This window comes from Pelobates fuscus, chromosome 5, assembly GCF_036172605.1.
Source record: "Pelobates fuscus isolate aPelFus1 chromosome 5, aPelFus1.pri, whole genome shotgun sequence".
NCBI lineage: Eukaryota > Metazoa > Chordata > Amphibia > Anura > Pelobatidae > Pelobates > Pelobates fuscus.
In genome coordinates, this window is record NC_086321.1 from 327,628,768 (window position 1) to 327,653,535 (window position 24,768).

The 24,768-nt window shown below is 42.9% G+C and overlaps 1 protein-coding gene across 1 annotated transcript in view; it reads right to left on the bottom strand.

Annotated features, from left to right (window-relative positions):
* RAB11B (RAB11B, member RAS oncogene family) overlaps positions 1 to 24,768 on the bottom strand; it is a 38,937-nt gene that overhangs the window by 4,848 nt on the left and 9,321 nt on the right. The window contains exons 2-3 of the mRNA XM_063455657.1: positions 17,467 to 17,662; positions 16,048 to 16,241 (exon numbers count right to left, since the gene is read on the bottom strand). Of these exons, the coding sequence (XP_063311727.1) occupies positions 16,048 to 16,241; positions 17,467 to 17,662 (390 nt within the window). The remainder of the gene's footprint in view (positions 1 to 16,047; positions 16,242 to 17,466; positions 17,663 to 24,768) is intronic.

The following is a 24,768-nucleotide window of genomic DNA, read 5'->3' on the forward strand; positions in this document are numbered from 1 at the left end:
GATGGTCAATTCTGATGAGCTCAGCCAAGGACGCAGGCCAGAGATTGAGCCAAATGCCACTCTGGCCCATCAGCATCTCCTCATAGATGCATTAAACCAATGAATCTCTATGGGGAAAGTTCAGTGTCTCCATGCAGAATGTGCAGCACGGACACAGTAAGCACCTCTAGTAGCCATCTGAGGAGTGGCCACTAGAGGTGTTGCTAGGCTGCAATTTAAACACATTTTCTCTAAAAAGGCAGTGTTTACAACAAAAAGCCTGCAGGGACAGGCTATAGACATCAGAACAACTAAGATTTGGATCAAAACATTGAAATTCTATTTACAGAACGTTTCTGATAGAATAAACTATAATTTCAAATAGCAAAGGAAAACTACATGTAAAGAAAAGAAAATCAAAAACAAACCCACACAACTCAATGTGGAGAACAAGAAAATGATTGCAAAGAAAATCAGATGTTAAAAAGTAACCAATTTTTCTCAAAGCAATAGTTATTTATTAACCAGTCCCAGGAAACCATAATGAAGCATTAACTGGGATGAGAAGTGCAGTCAAGGCAAGTACATTCCACGCGTACTTTAGTGGAGCTTATGCATGCTGCCACCACGTTTTCTTGATACAACCAGTACATATTGCGCTCACATATCTCCCAGAATGCAGTAGGAGTACACTTTTAGCTCTAAGTTAGCATTCTGGTTGAGAGTGAAGAGACTTACAATACATAGTATAAAAAGTGTCCACTTTTACCTACTACATAAATACTGTATTTATTGAGGAACTTCAGAGGCAGTGTGCATCTGCGTACTATATTGGTGCTTTGTGTCAGTCAATTAAAACAATACAAGTATGCTGGATTGATCAATGCACTGGATCAGCAGAGTGATACACAACAAAGATACAGCACTCAAGAATGAAAGGGGTGCATAGGGAAACCTATATCTGACTCCAACCCAAGGGAACAAAGAAAACACGGAACATGTATATTCAAGTGGTGGTGCGGAGGTAAAGACCAAAATATATACAAAAATAGATTACAGGGGGGCGGGGCCGGGCCGCCGAGCCGAGCGGTCGCACCTCACACCGGCTCCGGCGGCGAAGAGCCTAAAAACAACATAAAATCAACATGAACCGTATGGAAAAACTCACGGCACCTGCAGAACACAGAAATCGAAGAGGAGAGCGGGTGGAAAGGAACCGGGGAGTGAAACCCTCAACGCACACAGCGACCCCTGAGGCCTGAACCACGCTGCCTGAGCGGGACACATGGCGCGCAAGTAAGGCGCGGATGATCTGGCCCGGCCCCGCTACCCCCCCCACCCGGCCGGGGGGGTGATCCCGGCCCAAAAGTCAGAACTTCAGAGGCTGGAGGAGGAGGTGGCACACCCGGTGCATGACGCTCCAATACACGGGGCTAAACAGGCCGACAGATGCACAGCATTCACGCACGAAACTGAACCCCATGCTGGGTTACCTGGACCCCCGGGGCGGTGGAACTCACATTTGGACTCCCCCGGGCGGCGGACAGGTCGATGGAGAGCCAGCCCTGTACCCCGGACTTGGTGGTGATCCGGGAGGTACTAGCCCCCAACTCTGCGAGCCCGGTGGGGCTGTGAAGCGCTGGCCCTCTGGCGGACCGGTGGCTAGAGGGCACGAGCCGGCAACATGTCAGTGGCCGGAGGAGGGTGAGGCGAGACAGGGCTGGAGCCCCAGGTAGGCCCTGCTGACGCTGGGGAGGTGCAGGAGGCGAGCACACAGCGGACTCTAAGGATGGGGAGGCCGCCGGACAGCTCCGGTCACCGAGTGCCCACAACGGGGTGGGGCCCCCTAAAGACACGGTAACCTGCCTGGAGGGGAAAGGGAGGGGAACTGCCATACCCGGGGGAACCGGGGAGACTCAGGGGGGTACAACAGACTCACCACGTGCACTACCATTCCGAGGTAGCTATGGGAAGGTCACACCAGAGGGAAGCCCCGAAGTAAAGCCATGAAGAATGCCACCAAATGCACATCGGACGGTTTCACCATGCCGGGCGCCATTACGCCCCCTCCAGTGAAGTGACTTGTCTGTTAAAATTTAGACCCTGCTCCGCAAGGGCCTACCATGTTAATGTTCCTTCGTACATGAGCTCATATACACGGGACATGCTCTTAAATGTGTGTACGTTTAAGTTAAGGCCACACTGCTAACAGCTAAGCTTTATTATAGCCTCATGATACCAGATGGAGGCACCGCTTTTACCATAAAGGGATTTACAGTTCTTCCGTTTGAAACAGCAATCACCTGTTTATACATTCCTTCACTTACTTTGCATATTATTATCAGCTCAGCTTTTATTATGTTCCTACATTTGATGTTCATCTCCCCTGCGTAGATTGTTGTCCCAGGCCTACGCCATAGTTCGCTGGCCGTGACCTACCACAGCCTTGTGATGCTTCTATGACACATATACTTAGATATATTAAGTCAGGTCGCCGTACATTAACTGACATGATAGACGTGCTTATGCACGGGTGACAACTGGTCTAGGACAAGTGTTTACACCGCGCTCATGCAACCATGCTACTAGATATAAAAAGAGCTTTTGAGCCAGGCGCAATATTATCAGGCGCAGTACTGACATAAATTAGGTGGTATCTGGGAAAAAAAACAAAAACTGTTATGAAGTTTATATACCCTTGATTTACTTATTTGCATGTTTATTAAATTACATATGTGGCTACACACGCTGAAAGCGCCATCACACAAGTAGTTAGACATGGGTATTGCCCAGATGACTAATAAGCCAGTAAAATGCATTAATATACCTGTCTAATGCCTTTGATATACCATATGATGCAAAGTCAATGTACAGCCAAATTATTCTTTTGCTTGATTACTCCGATTTATATGCCTCTGCGCAGGCAACCATTTGTTATTTTCAGATTCATAAAATGTCTGCTCACGCCTTTTTATTTGCGACATCAATAAACATATTTAAAACAAAAATAGATTACAAACAAGAATACTACACTTACATTTTATAAGGCTACTTAAGATCACATATCTTAGCAAACAAATACGGGGATTCAGTTACACCATATGGGCATATTGTGTCAAGAGACTCTGGGGTAGTTTCAGCAGTACATTTTGCAGTTAGCATGTTAACCACCAATGTTGAAATTAGTGTAGGACTCACCGATATTGGGGTATTGTGACGTAGTGGTGAGCTTACAGGGAAACTCCAGTGCCAGGAAAACAATCCGTTTTCCTGGCACTGCAGGTCCTCTCTCCCTCCCACCTCCCCTCTCAGGTAGCTAAGGGGTGAAAACCCCTTCGGGTCACTTACCTGAGACCCCGCCAATGGTTTCGGGTCGGCGACGCTCCTCTCTGTAATCACGTCAGCCGGTGTGCGAGACTGATCCTGCCCGCCGAGGAAACCAACTGCACATGCGCGGCAATGCCGCGCACGCGCATTAGGTCTCCCCATAGGAAAACATTGAAAAAGATTTTCAATGCTTTCCTATGGGGAATTGAGCGACGCTGGAGGTCCTCACACAGCGTGAGGACGTCCAGCGACGCTCTAGCAAAGAAAATCTTTGCTGTAAACACGGAAGTACACGGAAGGAGGCTTCGTATTTGCTTAAGTCTCTCTTTACTAGAACTCCACAGCAGCACAGAAAAAAACAATCAGAAAAAAGTTAGGTACTATAAAACTCCCCTTCCCATGCATCATTTCCTCTTTCTTTGCTGCTCCGCAGACAGTACAGGTCAGAGTACCACTGCCTCCTGCTATTAGTTGGTGGCTTTGGAATTTATTACTTATTTACACTTGTTTTTAGAGGTTTTTTGGAGGGATTTTCTGTGCAGCTTATGATTTCCTATATTTGTGTTAGACTGTCTTTGGATTCATAGGGGGTCTTGTGGGCCTTACTGTGCCTTTATATATCCCAGTGCCTGTTATATACCTTGCAGTATATTATATATATATATACACACACACACACACACACACACATACATATACACACACACACACACACACACACACATATATATACATACACACACACATATATACCTTTTAGTGCCTGTTAAAAACCTTGCAGTATTTATGTACCTTTCAGTGCCTGTATTTATACCTTACTGTGCCCTTTTTGTATTCCTTCGGTGCCTTTATGTACTTTACTGCACCGCCATTTTCCTTCGGTGACTGCTTATATCCCCCCAAGTCTCCCTGTCACATTCACATTCCTGGGTCCCTTGGCCTGGGGCCTTATTGGGGAGATACGTGCCCGGACAGTCAGGGATACAGGGGCCTAAGGTCTCACCATATTGTACCCTGTCTTGAAAGTGGCGTGCTGACCATGAGTCCCTCCACGAACTTTGGCAGGTTGGACATGGAACAGGATCGTACAGACTATTTATCGGATTATTCACTCTCCCCCTAATCAGTCGCCAGTCTCGCACACGGAAGTCCAACTCCAGACCCGCTCACCAGGGCCATTTTGTTTTTCGTCAGCAGGCCTACACTTCGAATCGATTTAGAAGAATTTGCGGTTCCCCACACAATAAGTACGGAGGACTCTTCTTCGTCTATGCAGGGCCCCATTTCCCTTGGATCCGGACCATCTGTCACTCCCCGACAAGGATATATTTGGAAGGAAATCTCATACTCTAGTTTTGATTCCCCTTTTGGTTATATCTAGGATGCACAGTTCCCCAGAGTAGCTGATCATAGTTTTGCTACGCTAGTTCAGTGTTGGGACTCGGATTGGACGTCCCTGGGGAGTATTATTTTTATTTATTTATTATTGCTATTTATATAGCGCCAACAGATTCCGTAGCGCTTTACAATATTATGAGAGGGGGATTTAACTATAAATAGGACAATTACAAATAAACTTACAGGAACAATAGGTTGAAGAGGACCCTGCTCAAACGAGCTTACATTCTATAGGAGGTGGGGTGTAAAACACATTAGGACAGGAATTTACAATCAAATAAGGTGGGCTGCCCTTTAGGAGAGGGCAAGAGACAGGTATGTGAGGTAAGGGTTAGTCTTGGAGGCCATAAGCTTTCCTAAAGAGATGGGTTTTAAGGCACTTCTTAAAAGATGCAAGACTAGGGGAGAGTCTGATGGCGGTAGGCAGGCTATTAGGAAGGGAGCCGCCCGTGAGAAGTCCTGCAAGCGCGAGTTGGCCGTACGAGTGCGGACAACGGACAGGAGGTGGTCACGGGCAGAGCGGAGAGACTGAGAAGGGACATACCTATGGATCTGTGAGGAGATATAAGAGGGGCTAGAGTTGTTCAGTGCTTTATAGGTGTGAGTTAGTACCTTGAATTGACTCCTATAGCATACAGGAAGCCAATGTAAGGACTGGCAGAGGGGTGAGGTGTGAGAGAAACGACTAGAGAGGAAAATCAATCTAGCAGCAGCATTCATTACAGACTGTAAGGGTGCAGTACGGCTATTGGGAAGACCAATCAGGAGAGGGTTACAATAATCCATGCGGGAAATTACTAGAGCATGGACAAGCTCCTTGGTAGTATCTGGTGCAAGAAAGGGGCGGATGCGGGCTATGTTTTTAAGATGGAATCTACAGGATTTGGCAACATGCTGGATGTGAGGCTCAAAGGTGAGACCAGAGTCAAGTATGACGCCAAGACAGCGCGCTTGCAAGGATGGACTGATGTTGGTACCACAAACTTGGAGGGAGAGGGAAAGAGGAGGATCAGTATTAGGAGGAGGAAAGACAAGGAGCTCAGTTTTTGAGAGATTGAGTTTCAGAAAGCGGGATGACATCCAGTCAGAGATGGAAGAAAGGCAAGCAGTGACACGTTGCAGGACGGCAGGGGAGAGGTCCGGGGAGGAGAGATATAGCTGGGTGTCATCAGCGTACAGGTGGTAGTGAAATCCAAAAGAGGTAATAAGTTTGCCAAGAGAGGCAGTATAAAGAGAAAATAGAAGGGGACCAAGGACGGAGCCTTGGGGAACTCCAACCGAGACAGGGCAAGGGGAGGAGGTATCATTAGAAAAAGAGACACTGAATGAGCGTTGAGAGAGATAAGAGGAAAACCACGAGAGGACAAAGTCACAGAGACCAAGCGATTGAAGAGTTTAAAGAAGGAGAGCATGATCAACGGTGTCAAAGGCCGCTGAGAGGTCAAGAAGAATTAGTATGGAGTACCTTATTCTACCACGGTTGCTGTTTACGCAGTCCATTTGGAGTACTGGCAGCACTCTTGCCGGCATAGTAGGTTCATTCTCGGACGAGACCACCAGCCGGGTGGATCATGAGAGAACGATAAGACTCTATTCAGTTCGGTTACGGAAATGATGGTAGACTCAGACGCATTACCTGAGGTTGGAATTTTGTCTACAAGACCACTTTACCTGGTGATCCCGACACGATCGAAGGAGCCATCTCCCACATCAAAGGTCGAGAACTAATGACAGTTTTTCTGGCAATCCTAAGTCCACGTAGGACCCTCTGTGTTTTACAATTACAGGGAAAAGGCTACTAGGTTAGCTTTGCAGTTCAGGGTCGCCTACTAGGAAACGGGTCGTATCCCATGTACAGTGGATCCAACAACGGATGGAGTTTTTCCCGTATTTGAGATACATCGACAGCTAGCATCTTCATTTATCCGTCTGTCACTTCTCACTGTTGGAGGGCCCATTGAGGATTGCTCTGGTTATCTCCCGGAATAGGTACCAGCGAAACAAATGGCGTTGGATTTGTTGTCTGAGCGTTAAAACAGCAAATACGAAGCCTCCTGTCATGTTATAAAATTGTAGATTTTGCTAGCTTTAGTGTACCTATAATCTTTTTATTAATGACAGGAGGCGAGTATTTCCCACCCATTCTTATCCCTCCCTTGTTTAATTTTAATAGTTTGGGTTCATCAGGTACGTATGCAACTCTGCTTGTTGTTTCTGCTACCTGTCCTTTGTTCTTATGTCTACATTTCATAAGTCGGGTTGGGATCTCTACATACTAGGGTATTTTGGTTGCTACAGTAAGTACCTACATGCTTGTTAAGGGTACATTTCATTGACTAATCAATCTGTTCGATTCTGTTTTTTCTCGTTTCAGTTTACAGTCTATCAACACTATCTGGTTTGGCAGTTCTCCTCGGATGGTGGACATTGTCGTATTCATTGTATCTAGGACTTTGTTTCTTACCATTATATTTTTGCCTTTTGTTCTGTTTTGTCGCAGCTTGAAAGAGGAAATGATGCATGGGAAGGGGAGTTTTATAGTACCTAACTTTTTTCTGATTGGTTGTTTTTTCTGTGCTGCTGTGGAGTTCTAGTAAAGAGGAGACTTAAGCAAATACGAAGCCTCCTGTCATTAATAAAATTAAGATTATAGGTACACTAAAGCTAGCATAATCTACAATTATTGCAGTTTATAAAAAACTGCAATAATTACACTTGCAGGGTTAAGAGTAGTGGGAGTTGGCACACAGACCACTCTAATGAGCAGAAGTGGTCTGGGTGCCTGGAGTGTCCCTTTAACATAATACGGCCATATGTTGTAACAAAATATCTCATCAGCAAACAAGTATGGGAATTCAAAGTAGCCTTGTCAATTTTTTTTTTTTTTTTTTTTTTTTTTTTTTTAAAGGTGTCTGCACTGTGTCCTAATCTGCATTTTGTATCATCCCACAGAAACAGACAGCTTACACATTAGATTATAGGGACAGAGGTATTGAATGGTCCCTTTACTTCTCACTCTTGATAAGAGCAAGGGAAGTGGTAATAGACAAGGTGTTCTGGTTTGCGGTGTGGTGGAAAATAGTTCCTTCATGACCCTGGAGCATGAATATATCTACTTAATAATGTCAAATATGTCAATATTAGGACTGCATTTACTGGCTGAGCATGTCAGCTGGCACACTGCAAATCCTGGAATCCTAATTTAGGCAAAATTGATATTGATAATGCATAAGTCTAAGTTACATAATAGAAATATGCTGCAGTGGTCATGGTGCTTAGCATCGGAAGTCTCCAAGTCAAATTTAGAGGCCGATAAAAGTTTTTAGTAAACTAGGGGAAAAAAAAAAAAAAAAGGGGAGTGGCTTAAAGCCCTAAAGTCGCACCGGTGTACTTCATGTAATTCATTTTTTACGTCACAATTACAAATTCTGACGGTGTTTTAAATTCTATTGCAATCTGTACGTGTTATGTGTGTTAACATACCAACTGAAATAACACTCAAAACAGAGCATAGAGAGTGAATAGAGTAATATTATAATTTACATCCACTGAAAAGAGAAGCTGTATAGTATGGGTTTTTTACCCCCACATCAAGGCTTTTCTTTTACGAACGGCACTATCCAAGCTGTGGCTTCCAACCCACGTATCGGGGTGTGAAGGCAGGTGTGATTTTTTTTCTCTTTCCATCATTTAAGTGTAGCCTTTATCTGTTACAGACAATTACTGTATCAATCATATAATCAATTTTCTTAACACAACTACGCAAACCAAAGCAAGAATGGTCAATATCTATAGATGTCAAAGAGGAACTATCATTTCTCTGAAAATTACACCACAGTACAAAGAAGAACAGAAAGGGGGGGGGGGGGGGGGTTTATATTGTATTGTATAAAAAATTGATAACATGCTGGAAGAGGGGTTCTCTTAAAGAACATTTACTAAAATAAGGAACCAGTTAACATTATAAGCATAACTATTAACAAATGAATAAGCCAAGTTTAAAGACTGACTAACATAATTTTTGTTGTAAGCCCAGATATTTTATTATTGCATATGCATAGGAATTGAGACTTTGGGCATTATAGTGTATTAATTCTAGATCTGTTACTAGCAGCAAGTGCCTATCCCACGCATGCTTAAACACTTCTACTGAGTTAACCTCTACCACTCCAGTTGGAAGGCTATTCCATGTATCCACTACCCTCTCAGTAATGTAATACTTCCTGATACTATTTTTAAACCTTTGTCCCTCTATTTTTGAGACTATGTCCTCTTGTTATGGTAGTTTTCCTTCTTTTTAAATATAGTCTCCACTTTTACTGTGTTGTTTCCCTTTATGTATTTAAAATGCTTTTATCATATTTCCCCTGTCTCGTTTTTTTTACCAAGCTATTCCTGTCAAGATCCTTTAACCTTTCCTGGTGAATTTTACCCTGCAATCCATGAACCAGTTTAGTAGCCCTTCTTTGAACTCTCTCTAAGGTATCTATATCCTTCTGAAGATATGGTCTCCAGTACTCTAAGTGAGGTCTCACCAGTGTTCTGTACAATGGCATGAGCATTTCTCTCTTCCTACTGCTAATACCTCTCCCTATGCAACCAAGCATTCTGCTAGCATTTTCTGCTGCTCTATTACATTGTACATTGCCATTAACAGCCAGGAACTGGAGAACAAGAAATGTGGATTAATGTATAGCCATTTATAAGCTTAACAAAATCTCCATTATCTTTTCCATTTATTTTGCAGGAAACAATGTTATTTGTCTATTTTGTATGTTTTAAAAATACATTATCAGTAAAGAGTAGAATAAATTTTATCCCGTTTGCGAGACATAAAAATTGTGATAATGTATATTTGTGATATAAGTAGGAATTACATTTTGGGATGTTAGATATAAATTAATAAAATAAAGAACGAGAGTCAGGGATAGCGTCTGTCTCCACGGGCACAAGTCTGGTGTGGGAGATGTGGTGGGCTAGCCGCTGCGGGACACCCACGGAGTGAAACGTTCGAGGCTTGTGGAGACAAGATGAGCATGTTAGCCTTTTATTATTTTTCTCTAGGGAAAGCATAGGGCCAGTTAATAGTTGTTGTACATGGGCTATTTGCAGCCTCCATTGCATTTCTACCTAGTCTTGATTTCAGATGTATCCTCCATTGCTACATCACCTGTCTGCTCCCTTACCTGCCCACCCCCGCCTACTCCTCCCACCGATCCCTCCCCTTCATCTACAGTCCCCCACTTTCTCCTACTACTCCTCCCTCTACTCCACCTTCTCCTCTCTCCTCCTACTTCTCCTCCTCCTACTCCTCCCTCTACTCCACCTTCTCCTCCTCCTACTCCTCCCTTTACTCCACCTTCTCCTCCTCCTTCCTGCTCTTACTCCCCCCCTCTTCTTCCTACTCCTCCCTCTACTCCACTTTCTCCTCCTACTCCTCCCTCTACTCCACCTTCTCCTCTCTCCTCCTACTTCTCCTCTACTCCTCCTCCTCCCTCTACTCCACCTTCTCCTCTTTCCTCCTACTTCTCCTCTACTCCTCCTACTCCTTCCTCCTCCCTCTATTTCTCCTTCTCCTCCTCCCTCTACTCCACTTTCTCCTTCTACTCCACCTTCTCCTCTCTCCCCCTACTTCTCCTCTATTCCTCCTTCTCCTCCTCCTACTCCTCCCTCTACTCCACCTTCTCCTCCTCCTACTCCTCCCTCTACTCCACCTTCTCCTCCTCCTACTCCTCCCTCTACTCCACCTTCTCCTCCTCCTACTCCTTCCTGCTCTTACTCCTCTCTCCTCTTTCTACTCCTCCCTCTACTCCACCTTCTCCTTCTCCTCCTCCTACTCCACCTTCTCCTTCTCCTCCTCCTACTCCACCTTCTCCTTCTCCTCCTCCTACTCCACCTTCTTCCCCTCTCACTCTATCCACTTCTCATTCTTCCATCTCCCCACCACCATATCTATATCCTTTATATGCTTCCTCCCTTCTTATTCCTTACCAATTTCCTCCGCTCATAGACAACTCTGCCTCTACCTGACAACATTATATTTTGAAGAAAAGTTGCTCTGGCCACTCTTCCGCCACTTCCCAGGGGGGAATACCACACTAACGAAAAATTATTCAGACATGAAAGAACGGTTTTGGGCACTCTCAAGGAAATAGTGCGGTCCTGACCCAGATTCCCATGGAAGTAAGACACCTGTAAGGGAGGTGGCTGTCCCTCATGTTTTTTCTTCACTAAGTCCCCAGAAATCTCCTGAAAGGAACCTGACTCATTAGAACAAAACATGAACAATCAATTCACAACTCTCTACAGAGGGGGGTCAGCAAGAGAACTGTAAATAGAAAGACAAATACCCCCCAATCTCACACAGAAATAGGTGAGGAAACCTCTTCTACTACTCCTCATGGTTGTTTTGAACAGATGAAAGAAGAAACAAGACACCTTTCAACAGAGCATGCAGTAGCTTTACCAGATCCTGACTCCACTCTGTTTGCGGATAAAGAGGAAAGGTACCATACTGGATTTGCTGTTGCTACAGAAGATCAGGTAAGTCAAGTATCTTCACTTTCCTCACCCACATCTGCTCAAGACGCTGAATTGACAGCCTTCTCAGTGGCATACAAAATGCCTGAAGGAAGACATGCCAATACCTACACTGACTCAAGATATGCCCTGGGTGCAGCACATTATTTTGGATCAATCTGGAAAATAAGAAGCACCACTCAGCTGACCAAAAGCTGCCAACCAAGCCACAAGTGCACCAAGGGAAGTGGACAGAATGGTGTCCGCTAAAGAAACTTCTATACTCACCATGTAGATCCTACCTACAGATCTCAAGCTTCTGAAAGAATGACAAGCAGCTGCTGACCCTGAAGAAATACAAAGCTGGAAAAACAGAAAGGGGCAACCCTTGAAGACGGGCTGTACTCCAACACTCTCAAGCTCTGTTTACCCAAAAACATGTACTGGGCAGTGAGCCCATGGAACTTTATACCCATCCAAGACCCACATGAACTCTCTGATCTCTAAATACTATAAAGTACCTAGAATTACTCCTCTAATCATCAGTTACTACCGATCCTGTGTTATTTGTGCCAAGGACAGCTCAGGCAGAAGAGGAGGAGAATCCTAAGCACCTAGCTAACTCTCAAATATCCCTTTCAAGAATCCAGGTGACAAAGAGCTGCTGGGTCAAATATGCACTAGTTATAATAGACATTTTGTCAGGATGGCCAGAAGCCTAGCCGGTCATCAATGTGACAACCAAGACCATATACCCAATAGTGCATTGTGAAAGTTGCAGAGATCACTCAGTGGATTCATTGTTCCAGATTCAAGACTCTCTCTCTCTCTGCAACATGAGAAGTAACATTTGTTGACTTTGACACACTTTTGACTCTAAAGAAAAAAGGACTTGTTAAAATAAAAAAAAAATAAAAAATAAAAAGATACCAACAAGTAGGTGTTTGATGGCCATAATAATGCCTGACCACCTGCCATCGATGGAAAGCCGAGGACCCCAAAAGGAGACCTCGTGAAGCTAAAGAGATCCAAACGCCAAGCTTCCTCAGGATTATTTGCCCATCCTGAGTTTGTGGTGATATTAATATTGACTAAATGATCCGAGTCCACCTACGCTAGCGTGGGACAGGTTTAATACTACAATGCATAAGCAAATGTGCCCTAGCCAAGGTTATTATGTCCATACACATAATACATGACAAGGTACTCTTGACACACCACATTCATGCTTCAGAACATAAAGAGGAGCACCCCTCTAAAGGGAAAGTTTGACATATATATATATTGATGCCATAGGTGTGCCAAGGGGGGTACCAGATGATTTTGCAGTAAAAGGAAAAGTTTGAGTCCATTTTTCCCAACCGTCACTGCTAATAATAATATTTTGATTCGCATTTATTATATCTATTGCAACCAATAACGTTTACCTGTCACCATGACTTGTTGTGCCTATACTCCAGATAACACAGGTCCATATGGTAATGTAAGCTTGTCTAGTTATGATGTCCCTCTGAAGAACTAAGAAGACTTTAAGAACCGTTACTTCATAGGGTTTTGTGCCTTTGGGCTAACCTGTCTTCTGAGACTAACCAATAAAGTTTATCTTTTAGAATTTAACATTTCATAGGGGGGACTGATGTAGAATTATTAAAAATCTTTATTGAACTTGTACTGAATTATTGTACTAACTCCATTTTAACCTCACACTGTGACAAACCCTCCATTTTGTCCTCATTACCTGACAGATCCTCCATTTTAATCCATCTTAAACTACATTACATGACAGAATTTCCCAGCAACATTTAATACAATGAACAGAGACTGTATTTTCTATAAAGACATAGCTGACTCCGGAATTATTGAATCTCCTGTAACATGCAACAAAGTATAACCAAGGCCAGAGCCAAGGCCATGAGAACACTGTACTAATGAAATGTTCTATTCATAAAAGAACCTTGCACCTGACCAAAAGACCTGACATCACTGACTGTGTAAAATGACGCTCAAGCCCCCCTTTCCACCGAGTAAACCTCATGCTGGGAAAGATGGCGCCTGAGCCTTCTGTCCACACCCGTGTCCAGAACAATACCACCTCCCGGTGGGAGGACACCTAGCTAGTCACTCAAATCCCTGAGCCAATTAATAATATTGATGGGTGGACACTGATATAGTCACATAACATTTAATCCAATTAATGTTTATTTGTTATTATCTGATATTCAATGATGATGTCATTTTGCCTTTAAAAAGGTCTGCATAACCGTTTTCCAACTAGATGCCATTAAATTTTCTGAAGTGCTTTTAACCTGAACTCCATGTGTCAGTGTGAGCTTACTTCTGCGTATACGCAATTTAATCATCTCAGATTTGGACAGGAACAGATAGACATTTAAACATATTTGTTTATTTCTAAATTAATCTACATCAGTGTTAACCTTTTTTCTTTCACGGTTTTATTCTATATGTACTGTATATTAAAAGGTTTAGCACACATTGGATTAGAAGAGGGGAAACAAGCGTTAGGGCATAAAAAAAAGTCTGTTTGGAAACATGTACAAACCGGAAAAAGAGGCAATATGCCAATTGGGTCCACTGTTATGCATGTGATCACTTAAAGGAGCACTATAGTGCCAGGAAAACAAACTTGTTTTCCTGGCACTATAGGGTCATTAGGTCCCCCCCCCCCCACCCTCAGGGTCCCCCTCCCGCTGGGCTAAAGAGGTTAAAACCCCTTCAGCCACTTAGCTTTCTCCAGGTCCGGGCTCCTCTCCTCCCCCTGCCGACGTCAGACCCGAATGCGCATGTGCGACAAGAGCCATGCGCGCATTCAAACCGCCCATAGGAAAGCATTTCTCAATGCTTTCCTATGGATGTCAGCGCCTTCTCACGGATTTTCACAGTGAGAATCGCGGAAGTATCTCTAGCTGCTGACAGTGAGACAGCCACTAGAGGCTGGATTAAACCTCAGTGAAACATAGCAGTTTCTCTGAAACTGCTATGTTTTCAGCTGCAGAGTTAACACTAGAGGGACCAGGCACCCAGACTACTTCATTGAGCTGAAGTGGTCTGGGTGCCTATAATGGTCCTTTAAGAACAGAACACTTGGTTATGTATAACTTCACAGTGTCTGAGATGGAGGCACTCTGTTCCATAACAAAGATAAATACAGCCACATAGATAATACATTTACATTTTATTCCTAAAAAACACATTTAATTTTTTTTTAGATTTCATGTTAAATATAAGGCATGACACCAGATTTCCAAGCAGTCTCACATTTCATAGTGGAGATTAAGCCCTGATTATGTGTCCGAAACGGAGATTATTGCATGCTACAGAGAGAACCCAGCTATGGCTCCTGGACCAGAGCCTCTACCAGCCTCAAGGAGATATACAGGTCAGTGCTTCATGGAGCACACTGGTGCCACTTCTCACACAGCAATAAAACAAGGATGATGACTCCCCACCAGCAGTGCTAAGGAAAAATGGAGGACTAAACCTTTATTCTATAGGAAAGAATTGTGATTGGCTGAGTTCATCGTCCCTTCTGATTATTACACTAGATAGCTGAACAGCAACAAAATGGAAGAGTAATTTATTTTGAAAAGAAAAAAAAAAAAATTCTAAATGTTTTACATTCAGTTACAGACAGACAAAATGTGACAATCGAAATTCAGTTGCCACTCTGCATTTAGTGACCACTTTTTGCATAAAATGTTTCTGAAGCCAACAGCATGGATCATCTGCAGTTGTTGAATTAAACCTCCCAATTGGATTGCCAACTCTAGGCATCAATGTATCCTTTTAGAGGGCACCAAATTACAAAACGTATGTATACATTATATTTTTCCAACCCAAGAAACAAAGGAAATGTAACATTTTCACACGCTTTATGATCTTTTGATTTGTATACAAATTGGGTTATTAATTTCCATCTGATGCTATGCAGTTTCCCCTTTTGATGTGATCTTATTCATGCACATGTAGTTTCAGTTAACTGGAAATAACCCCCACACAGCAAGTTATATTTACACACATACATTAAAGAAATTATAGTGTTAGGAATACAGCATTGTATTCCTAACACTATAGTGTCTCTCCACCCCCCTCCCCCCCCCCCCCCATCCATGTAAAGATTTGAAAACCCTTTAAACAAACACTTACCTGATTTCAGCGCAGGTCGCAGTCGCATTAGGCCTTCCCCCACAGGAAAGTAAAGAACCAATTAATTCCTATGGGGATTTTCAACAAAATGAACAACATCCAGTGTAGTTTCACGTGGTCAAACGCTGTGAAACTGCAGGAAGCGCCTCTAGGCCACTAGAGTCAGTCTTAACCCTACAATGTAAACATTGCAGTTTCTCTAAAACTGTCTAGAGGGTCCATTTAACTATACAGTTAATTCTCCACACCGATTAAATGGGATACATTTTACCTATCACGAAGGATCTTTTCTATTCATATCTAAACTTGTGTCATACAAAAGCATACCTACCAAAATTGTGAAATGAGCAAATGGGAAGAGTATGGGTGTAGGTAGTCAAGAAGGTGTGATGCAAATTATATAACAAATGACAAACAAACCTCAAAAGAGGATGTGTCCGAGTGGCATGCGCATATTCACCAGGCTGACTGGTAACACTTCCTCCTCGACTTGGTGTTCTAATAAAACGTCCACAGTTAGTGTTTGATGCTGGAATGGTGCTACACTTTCTGCAGTTGTTTCTGGTGTTCCCAGAAGCAAGAGAATAAAAACCAGGCCAGAGCAAAACTGGTGCTGACACAAACTAAAGACTTGTAATATTTTTCTAAAAAGGATAGTACCTGCAAAAGCCCGTGCTTCATCTGTTGGGACCGCTCTGAGATGACGCAAGTCGCTCTTGTTCCCAACCAGCATTATAACTATGTTGTTATCTGCATGATCTCTCAGTTCTTTAAGCCAGCGCTCCACATTTTCATATGTCAGATGTTTGGCAATATCATAAACCAGGAGAGCACCCACAGCACCCCTGTAATAACTAGGAGACGGAATTAATAATATTTAGTTTGGACATTTAGAATTGCTCGCTTTGGACAAACTACATAATAAAGAGGAGTATCTGCGTCTTCAAATAAATACTTTTGCCTTAAATAAAAAAGGTCATAACCACAAAATCCCATGCAATGCAACCTTGTAATATCAGAGAGCAGAAAAGGAAAATTAATATATAAAACAGAATAAAAAAAAGGTGTGAGTGAATGGAATCTTGCCAAATACCACTTTAAATAATAAGATAATGAAATGCTCTGGATGACTTTAGTGGTCCTATAAATAATCTGGGACACTAGCAGGGATATTTACTAAAGAGAGAATTCAAAGTGAATTTCAAATTTAAAGGACCACTGTAGGCACCCAGTCCAGCTCAGCTCAATAAAGTGTCTGGGTGCCAGGTCCCCCTAGTGTTAACCCTGCAGCTGTAAACAGAGAAACTGCTATGTTTACACTAGGGTTAATCCAGCCTCTAGTGGCCCACACTGAGAGCCGCTAGAGGCGCTTCAGCGCTTCTCACTGTGAAAAAAATCACAGTGAGAAGACGATGGACGTCCATATGAAAGAATTGAGAAATGCTTTCCTATGGACTGTTTAAATGCTCTTGTCGCGTAAGCGGCACTGACCTCGGCAAGAGGAGGAGAGTTACCCAGTGCCGAGGGAGCCCAGTGCAGGGGAAAGGCAAGTGTTTTAACCCCTTCAGCCCAGTGGGTTAGGGAGGGTGGGGGAGACTTAACCCCTTAAGGACACATGCCATGTGTGACATGTCATGATTCCCTTTTATTCCAGAAGTTTGGTCCTTAAGGGGTTAAAGACCCTATAGTGCCAGGAAAACAAGTTTGTTTTCCTGGCACTATAGTGGTCATTTAAGGACAGGAGTAATCTGAAAGTACAGCTCACTTGCAGAATTTTTCTAGTTTGGCTAATTTTACTTTTTTCACTTTGAATTCACTTTCAATACTCACTCAATGAATAACCTTTCAGGTGTGCACTCACTGAAAAGTCTTGAATTCAAAGTATCAATGTATCTTCAGGAGGCCAACGACTGAACAATATTTTTGAACAGCTGAATGAAGCAGCTATAATTTCCCAAATGACAATAACTCAATGGGGTGATGACTGGTTCATCCACGCAACATTAGTGCTACAACAACTTATTAGGTAAGGTGATAATGATGGTTGTATTGTCCCTTGAATTAAAAGGAGAAACTCACGCAGATGTGATGGCTCTGTATCTTTCCTGTCCTGCTGTGTCCCAAATTTGTGCCTTTATGGTCTTGCCATCAACTTGGATGCTCCGAGTTGCAAATTCCACCCCAATGGTACTTTTGCTCTCCAGGTTGAACTCATTGCGAGTGAAACGAGACAGCAAGTTACTCTTCCCCACTCCAGAGTCTCCAATCAGAACCACTACAAGAAAATAAATGTTAACAAAGTTGTAAGCTTTTTGGAGATCATGTACATTTTGCATTGCAATCGAAGATAGGGTTGTGAACATGCAAATAGAATTGTCAGAACCCATTCCCAGAGTAAGATGCAAGGACCTGCCATGCCGTCCAATAAAACGATATCAGGCCCTCTTCCCTGCAGCCCGTATACTATTTACTTACCCTCCTTGCCGGATCTGATAGGGAGGGGAGAAACGACACTGACTGTGACCGAGGATGTCCCCCTGCATGCAATCTCAGCGACCCAAGTCATGTGATCGGGATGACACCTCAATTGCCGGCAGGGGGACAGCCGGGCCTGTCAGGCAGAGATTATATATATATATACACACACACACACACACACACCTTATATGAAAATGTAATTCTACGTGTATATTTATGTATTAGTTTAGCATAATTTTGTGATTTTACTAATTATTTGGGGGACATACCCAACAACCAAGGAAAAAAAAAAAAAAAAGTCCAGTGAATTTAATTTGTAAACCCCATATTTGGGGGGAGAGAAGGGGGATAACTAGAGTTGTTTTATTGCAGTAAAAACTAAAAGTATGACAGTTAAAATGCCATGCAGAACTAAGAAAATAACATTAAAAAAAGCTTTACTGCTCACATTTTCTTGGATTTTATTCATTTTAAAATTAGGTTTCATATATTTGATGTGAAATGAAAGCCCTGTTTCTCCTGAATCAATTTATATATAATAAGTGTGGGCACTTAATATGAAATAGGTAAATTATGGATTAATGGACACATCTCAAAACCCGGGTTTTGTTTTGATTCAGAAATTGTACAATTGCCTCCAACCCTTGAGGGATTAAGACTTCTTGCCAATATTTATGTCTTTTAGTCACCGTATACCATTCATCAGTGATGGCAAAACTGGGGGGACTGCATCTCTCGTGACACAGACAGCCATATAGCAATCTTATTTTTAATTTAATCTTACATTTCATCTAATGCAACAGATATGATACAGCACTACTTGTCATAACATGTATTGTAAGACTGCTTATGGCATCTGTGGTTATTACATTGCCAATGTACCCTAAGTAATAACCCCCCCCCCCAAAAAATAAAAACACAAAGAAAACATGGTAGGGCAGTGTAAAACACACAGTACAAATAATCCCCTACTCTAAAAGATGTTTCCAAAGATTCCTCCAAATCCGTAAATGGCTTAAATGTACAATAGAGCAAAAACTGCAAATAGGACAATAGGTAGATTTTTTTTTTTGCAGTTTCGTTCCCCTTATGCATTTAAAAGATTTACAGGGATATTCATATCAACGTGAATTAAAATGTAATTACTAATTTAACACAGAATTTCCAGTTTGGCATTTCAACTTTAAAAGTAACACTATAGAGACAGAAATCCCAATGTATTACGGTCACTATAGTGTTAAAAACTCAGTTTAGGTGTGGAGCTGAACAGTCGCACATGCTTTGAGCTTCTAGGCCCTAATCTGAACAACGTCTGAAATCGGGGGCAATTTGCCTGATCTTGTACCCCTACTCGCCCTAATTTGCCCCGCAGCAACTGATGACCCGAGGGACACCCTTCGACGCCCAACTTACCGCCGGAATGACCGAGCCGGGGTCTGGAGCTCATACCAAGCAGGGCAAAGGAGAGGCGGCCGCTCTCCCAGCCCGCAATCACAAGCAACACTCGCAGCACATGGTTGCTTCCCCCCCCCCAGGACCAGTGGGGGTTATTCCGGTCCACACACCCTCGACCAGCGCACCTCTGTGGCCCTTCCATGCTGACTACGGCACAAACCACGCACCAGGTATGCAAGCAGCTCGCCTCACTAAAATGGCGGACGCACAGCCATGCGGAGGAGACATGCCGCCAGCCTGCAACCCCATACCAAGCGACTCACTCACCACCCGCCTGAACGAGCTGTTCAAGACCTTCTGGGCACGAATCGAGGCCCGACAAGCGGCGGAGCAGCAACGGAAACAGGAGAACGGGAGTGAGAGGGTTCAACGTGGCGGTGTCGACCGGAGTGGGCCTGTGCCACCCCGGGGCAAAACAATGATACAGCAGCCTACGCCTCACCTCGCTAGCCCATCTGGGCCGCAGGCCACCAGGGACCCAACCCTGGCGCATCAACCACACAGGCGGAAGCCGGCCCGCCATAGGCGGCGTTACACCAACATCCAGGCCTCCAAACCTACCCCGACAGGGAAGGATCCGGCCCCCAGAGGTACCCGAATCCGTGGACAATGGATGCCGGCCATGCTACAGGCCCGGAGCTGGAGGGCGCAACCGGCCGACTCCTGGCTGACTGCCTGCCACCGCGAACCCCCAATGCCGCAGATACGGTTCCCACCTGAAGGAATGGGGTGATTATCCAGCAAGAGGGCAGCTTCCCCCATGATCACTTTTGAACGCTGCCCAGACGCTCACAGACACTGGCTATGCATACCAGGGACTCTAACACATTTCTGTTTGTAGCTGTGACTATGCTATATTCCTCTTCCACATAATGCCACGAGAAGCACATTCAACACTTATAAACACACACTCGTATTACCCTCAGAGGTCTATTACTCATAACCGCTACCATTTAAACTTACACATACGCATGTTTTCTAATCTTGTGTTTTAATTTCTGCTCTATGTGACATAATGAAGCTTTAAGCATGTTCCTGAACCACTGATATATACTGTTTTCCATGTCACTGTCCCATCAGTATGTCGGTACACCTGACTACCTTTAAGCTTGCCTATATTATAAAATTGTGCATGCCATTCACATGTCCCGTATGTAAAACGAAGTAAAGCCTGAGGACTGCTTTCGGGCACCTCAAGCCTGTATGTATCAAATATGCACTGCAAAAATAAAAAATTTTAAAAAAAAATTAAAAAAAAATAAAAAAAAATAAAAAAAAATAAAAAAAAAAAACTCAGTTTAGGCCCCAACCCCCTTGGTACTTTTTAAAAAGGTAACACACTTACCTTTATTACAGTGCCGCCGGGTCCGTCACGGCAGGCTCCGCCCACTTCCTTGCCGGAGATCATCAAAAATTGATGATCTCAGCCAATCCAATGCTCCCCCACAGGAAAGCAATGGGAGACTATTGAGTATGTGAGTCAAAATGCCAGGCTGTGCCAATCAGCATCTCTTCATAGGTATGCATTGAATCACTGCATCTCTACGAAAAACGTTCAACACCTCCATGCAAAGCGTGGAGACCCTGAACGTCAGTGCTGCACATTGTGCAGGACTGACCCAAGAAGCACCTCTAGTGGCCATATGAGTGACTGCCACTAGGTGTTTATAGGCAGTAATGTAAACACTGCAATTTCTCTGAAAAGGCAGTGTGTACATAAAAAATAAAATAAAAACAACCTTTAGGGACAGGTTAGACACTGCAACAAGTTGTAGCTGTTCTGGTAACTATAGTGCCCCTTTAAATTTGAAATTCACTTTAAATTCTTATTTTAGTGTATAACCCCACTTGTTATTCTAGTGTTTGTTGGTTTGAGAAAAAAAAACAACCAAAATAAAAAAACCTACAACAACCTCCAGCACTCTCCGCTTGGTGCCCAGATTGGATAAAACGGATCTTAATGCAGAAATTTGAATTTCCACATTATCAATGTGGCTTAGGAAGGGGCAATCGCTGCCAAATGATTTGACAAATTGTGGAAAGCACCCATAAATTATTGGCAATACAATCACTATACTGAGCTGTTTACACAAAAAAAAAAACAGAATTTTTGACTGAGGAGTGGCATGCACGTAAGAAAAGCTTTGAGGGAACATAACATTTTTTTTCTCTCCAAAATTGCAGTTTCCAGCTTAGTGGAAGTGGAGGGAAAGCATGAAAGCTCACTCAGCAGTCTGCAAAAAAAAAAAAAAAAAATTATATATATATATATTTTTCTTTTTTTTGTTACTGGATCATTTTAGAATTTAAAGCATAAAACAGCATTTTTGTAAGTTCAACAATAGCAATGCTTATTTAGGGCATGCTTTCAAGATAGTCAAATTTAGAAATTTAGTGTCATTATTTGGCAATAACTAGAGAACCAAGTATTACATATCAGCTGGATTCCATTAATGTCCTACCAAAGTTCTTTGAAAAAAGTTAATCCTAAATCAAACAGTGGCTCACACCAGAGTCGCTGTCGTCTGAAGGACTTGCAGGAATTTCTGGTCAGGAACGCACACCTGCAAGTGTACTTTATAGTGTTATGTGTACCTCCGTGCCCGAGCACAGCCCTAGCTATAAAAGAAAAAATAAACTAGATAAAACCCAGTTAAGAATCAGAAGTGTAGTACTGATGGGGTAAATGAGTATAATATGACTGCAGTCCAAGCAATAGTGGGTATACAAATGTGCATGCAGAATATCTTAAAAGAGCACTATAGGGTCAGGAACACAAACATGTATTTCTGACCCTATATACCACTAAAATCAGTAATTTACTGAATAAGGATTAAAAACACTCCTAAAGTGAAGTAAAAACGGGCATATAGTGGATAGTCAGGAAAGAATCTTGAAGTGGATCGGCAATTGTCCTCACTCCGGCGGGCTTGGAGATGATGATGTAAAGAGGCTTGATAAGCGCTTTCCGCGTGCATTCCACTTCGTTCTGTACCTGCGTTCCACTGAGACTTGATAACGGAATGATCGTGCGACAGATGCCGTAAAACCTTACGCGTTTCGTGAACTATTGTTTCACTTCAGAGGCTGGCATCCGAGATCTGTCTGTGTGAATAGATAGCCATAGGGAAGTTCGCAGCTGAGAATCTTAACCCTTAATAGTCCATGTTTTGTATACATACTTAATAATCAGTAAATAAATCAATCATATGTATAAAAAACAATAATCAATGTTGATGAAAGACCAATGCTAGAATATTGAAAGTAGAGAGAATAGCTGAACTTACGGACCTTTCCGAATCCAGAGCTGAATGAATAAATAATTGAGGAGGAAATCCATATAAAATTACAATAATCATTAAGTGAAACATAAAAGAAAAATCCACAATATATACTTAGTGAAAACATTGATATAAGTTAAAATATGTATTGCTGCATTAACACATAAATATATGAAATAAAGATAAGTTGATCCTTATAGGAGAATAAAAATAGAATAGGATGCAGAGAATACATAATCAATTAAGGGCTAGTATAATGGTTACACTAGCCCTCAATTATTATCCCCTTGCTCTTATACTATTTAATATTTATCACTTGTTAATTTTTGCTCATTAAAAAAAAAAATTGATATGTATTCTCTGCATCCTATTCTATTTTTATGTTGTTTCTTCTTTTATGTTTCACTTAAAAGGGACACTATAGTCACCCAGACCACTTCAGCTCAATGAAGTGATCTGGGTGCCAGGTCCCTCTAGGGTTAACCCTGTCTGCTGTAAACATAGTTTCTGAGAAACATAGTTTCTGTTTACATTTGGGGTTAAGCCAGCCTCTAGTGGCTGTCTTCCGGACAGCCACTAGAGGCGCATCTGCGACGCTGGAGGTATATTATTCCTCCATCACGCAGAGCGTCCATAGGAAAGCATTGAGAAATGCTTTCCTATGGACACTTTGAATGTGCGCGCGGCACTGCCGCACATGCGCATTCCGCTCTGCTGGCGTCAGACAGGGGAGCTGACGTCGGCGGGGGAGAAGAGCTAAGGGAGCCCGGCAGTGGAATAAGGTGAGTAACTGAAGGGGTTTTAACCCCTTGAGCACCACGGGAGGGGGACCCTGAGGGTGGGGGCACCCTCAAGGTACTATAGTGTCAGGAAAACCGATTTGTTTTCCCTGACACTATAGTGATCCGTTAATGATTATTGTAATTTTATATGGATTTTCTCCTAAATTATTTATTCATTCAGCACTGGACTCTAAGAGGTCCATAAGTTCAGCTATTAATTCTCTATATTTTCAATATTCTAGCATTGGTCTTTCATCAACATTTATTATTATTGGTTTTCATACATATAGGATTTATTTACTGATTCTAAAGTATGTATAAAAGATTGCCAATTAGTCGCGGTTTTTCAAAACATGGACTTTTATGGGTTAAGATTCTCAGCCGCGGCTATTTATTCACACAGACAGATCTCAGATGAAGTGAACAGATAGTTCACGAGACGCGTAAGGCTTTACGGCAAGCATGTCAAACTCAAAGGCTAGCACGGGCCACATAAACAAGGTTTAAGTTTTTGTGGGCAGCAAAAAAACAAACAAGCCTTAAATTTACATAGAAACTTAGGTTTGTTTTGAAAAGTACAGTATATAAAAACAAAAAAAACAACACCCCCATCTATACTAAATCCCAGCCTTTGTTGAAAACCTGTGAAGGTGGAGCACGTTGAAGTCATGTCATAATGTGACGTGGCGTTGCATGCCTCCCATGCACCTCCAGGTCCTCCACTATCTGGCAGCAACCATCGCAACACTAACAGAAAACACAGACAATTTTATTTATTGCTCCCTACCTTTGGGAGCTGGTGTGGGGCCTTTCACTGGTCTTCTCTAGGGAGCCGTCTTCCTGCTCCCGCACGCACACAGTTTAGTGATGCCGGAATGACGTCATATTTCGGCACCACTACAGAGGTGCGTGCGAGGAGCAGGAAGTCTGAGCTCCCTCACTGCCGCCAGGGAGTTCTCAGGTCAGGTACTTTTGGCAGAGTAGGAACCTGCAATGTGGGGAGAGCAGGTGCCTACTCTGCTTTAGTAAGCATGGCAAACGCACTGCTCGCAAAAATATTCATTATGGGCCACATGCGGCCTGCGAGTTTGACATGCTTGCTTTACGGCATCTGTCGCACAACCATTCTGTTATCGGTCTCAGTGGAACGCAGGTACAGAACAGAGTGGAACGCACACGGAAAGCTCTTATCAAACCTCCTTACATCACCATCTCCAAGCCGGCCAGAATGAGGACAATTACCGATCCACTTCAAGATTCTATCCCGACTATCCTCTCTATGCCCGTTTTTACTCTTTATTTCGGTAAATTACTGATTTTACAGAGAGCACGATGGCTGTTTATTCTGTATTTCAGATCGCAGTGAGGATCCTGTCACTATAGAT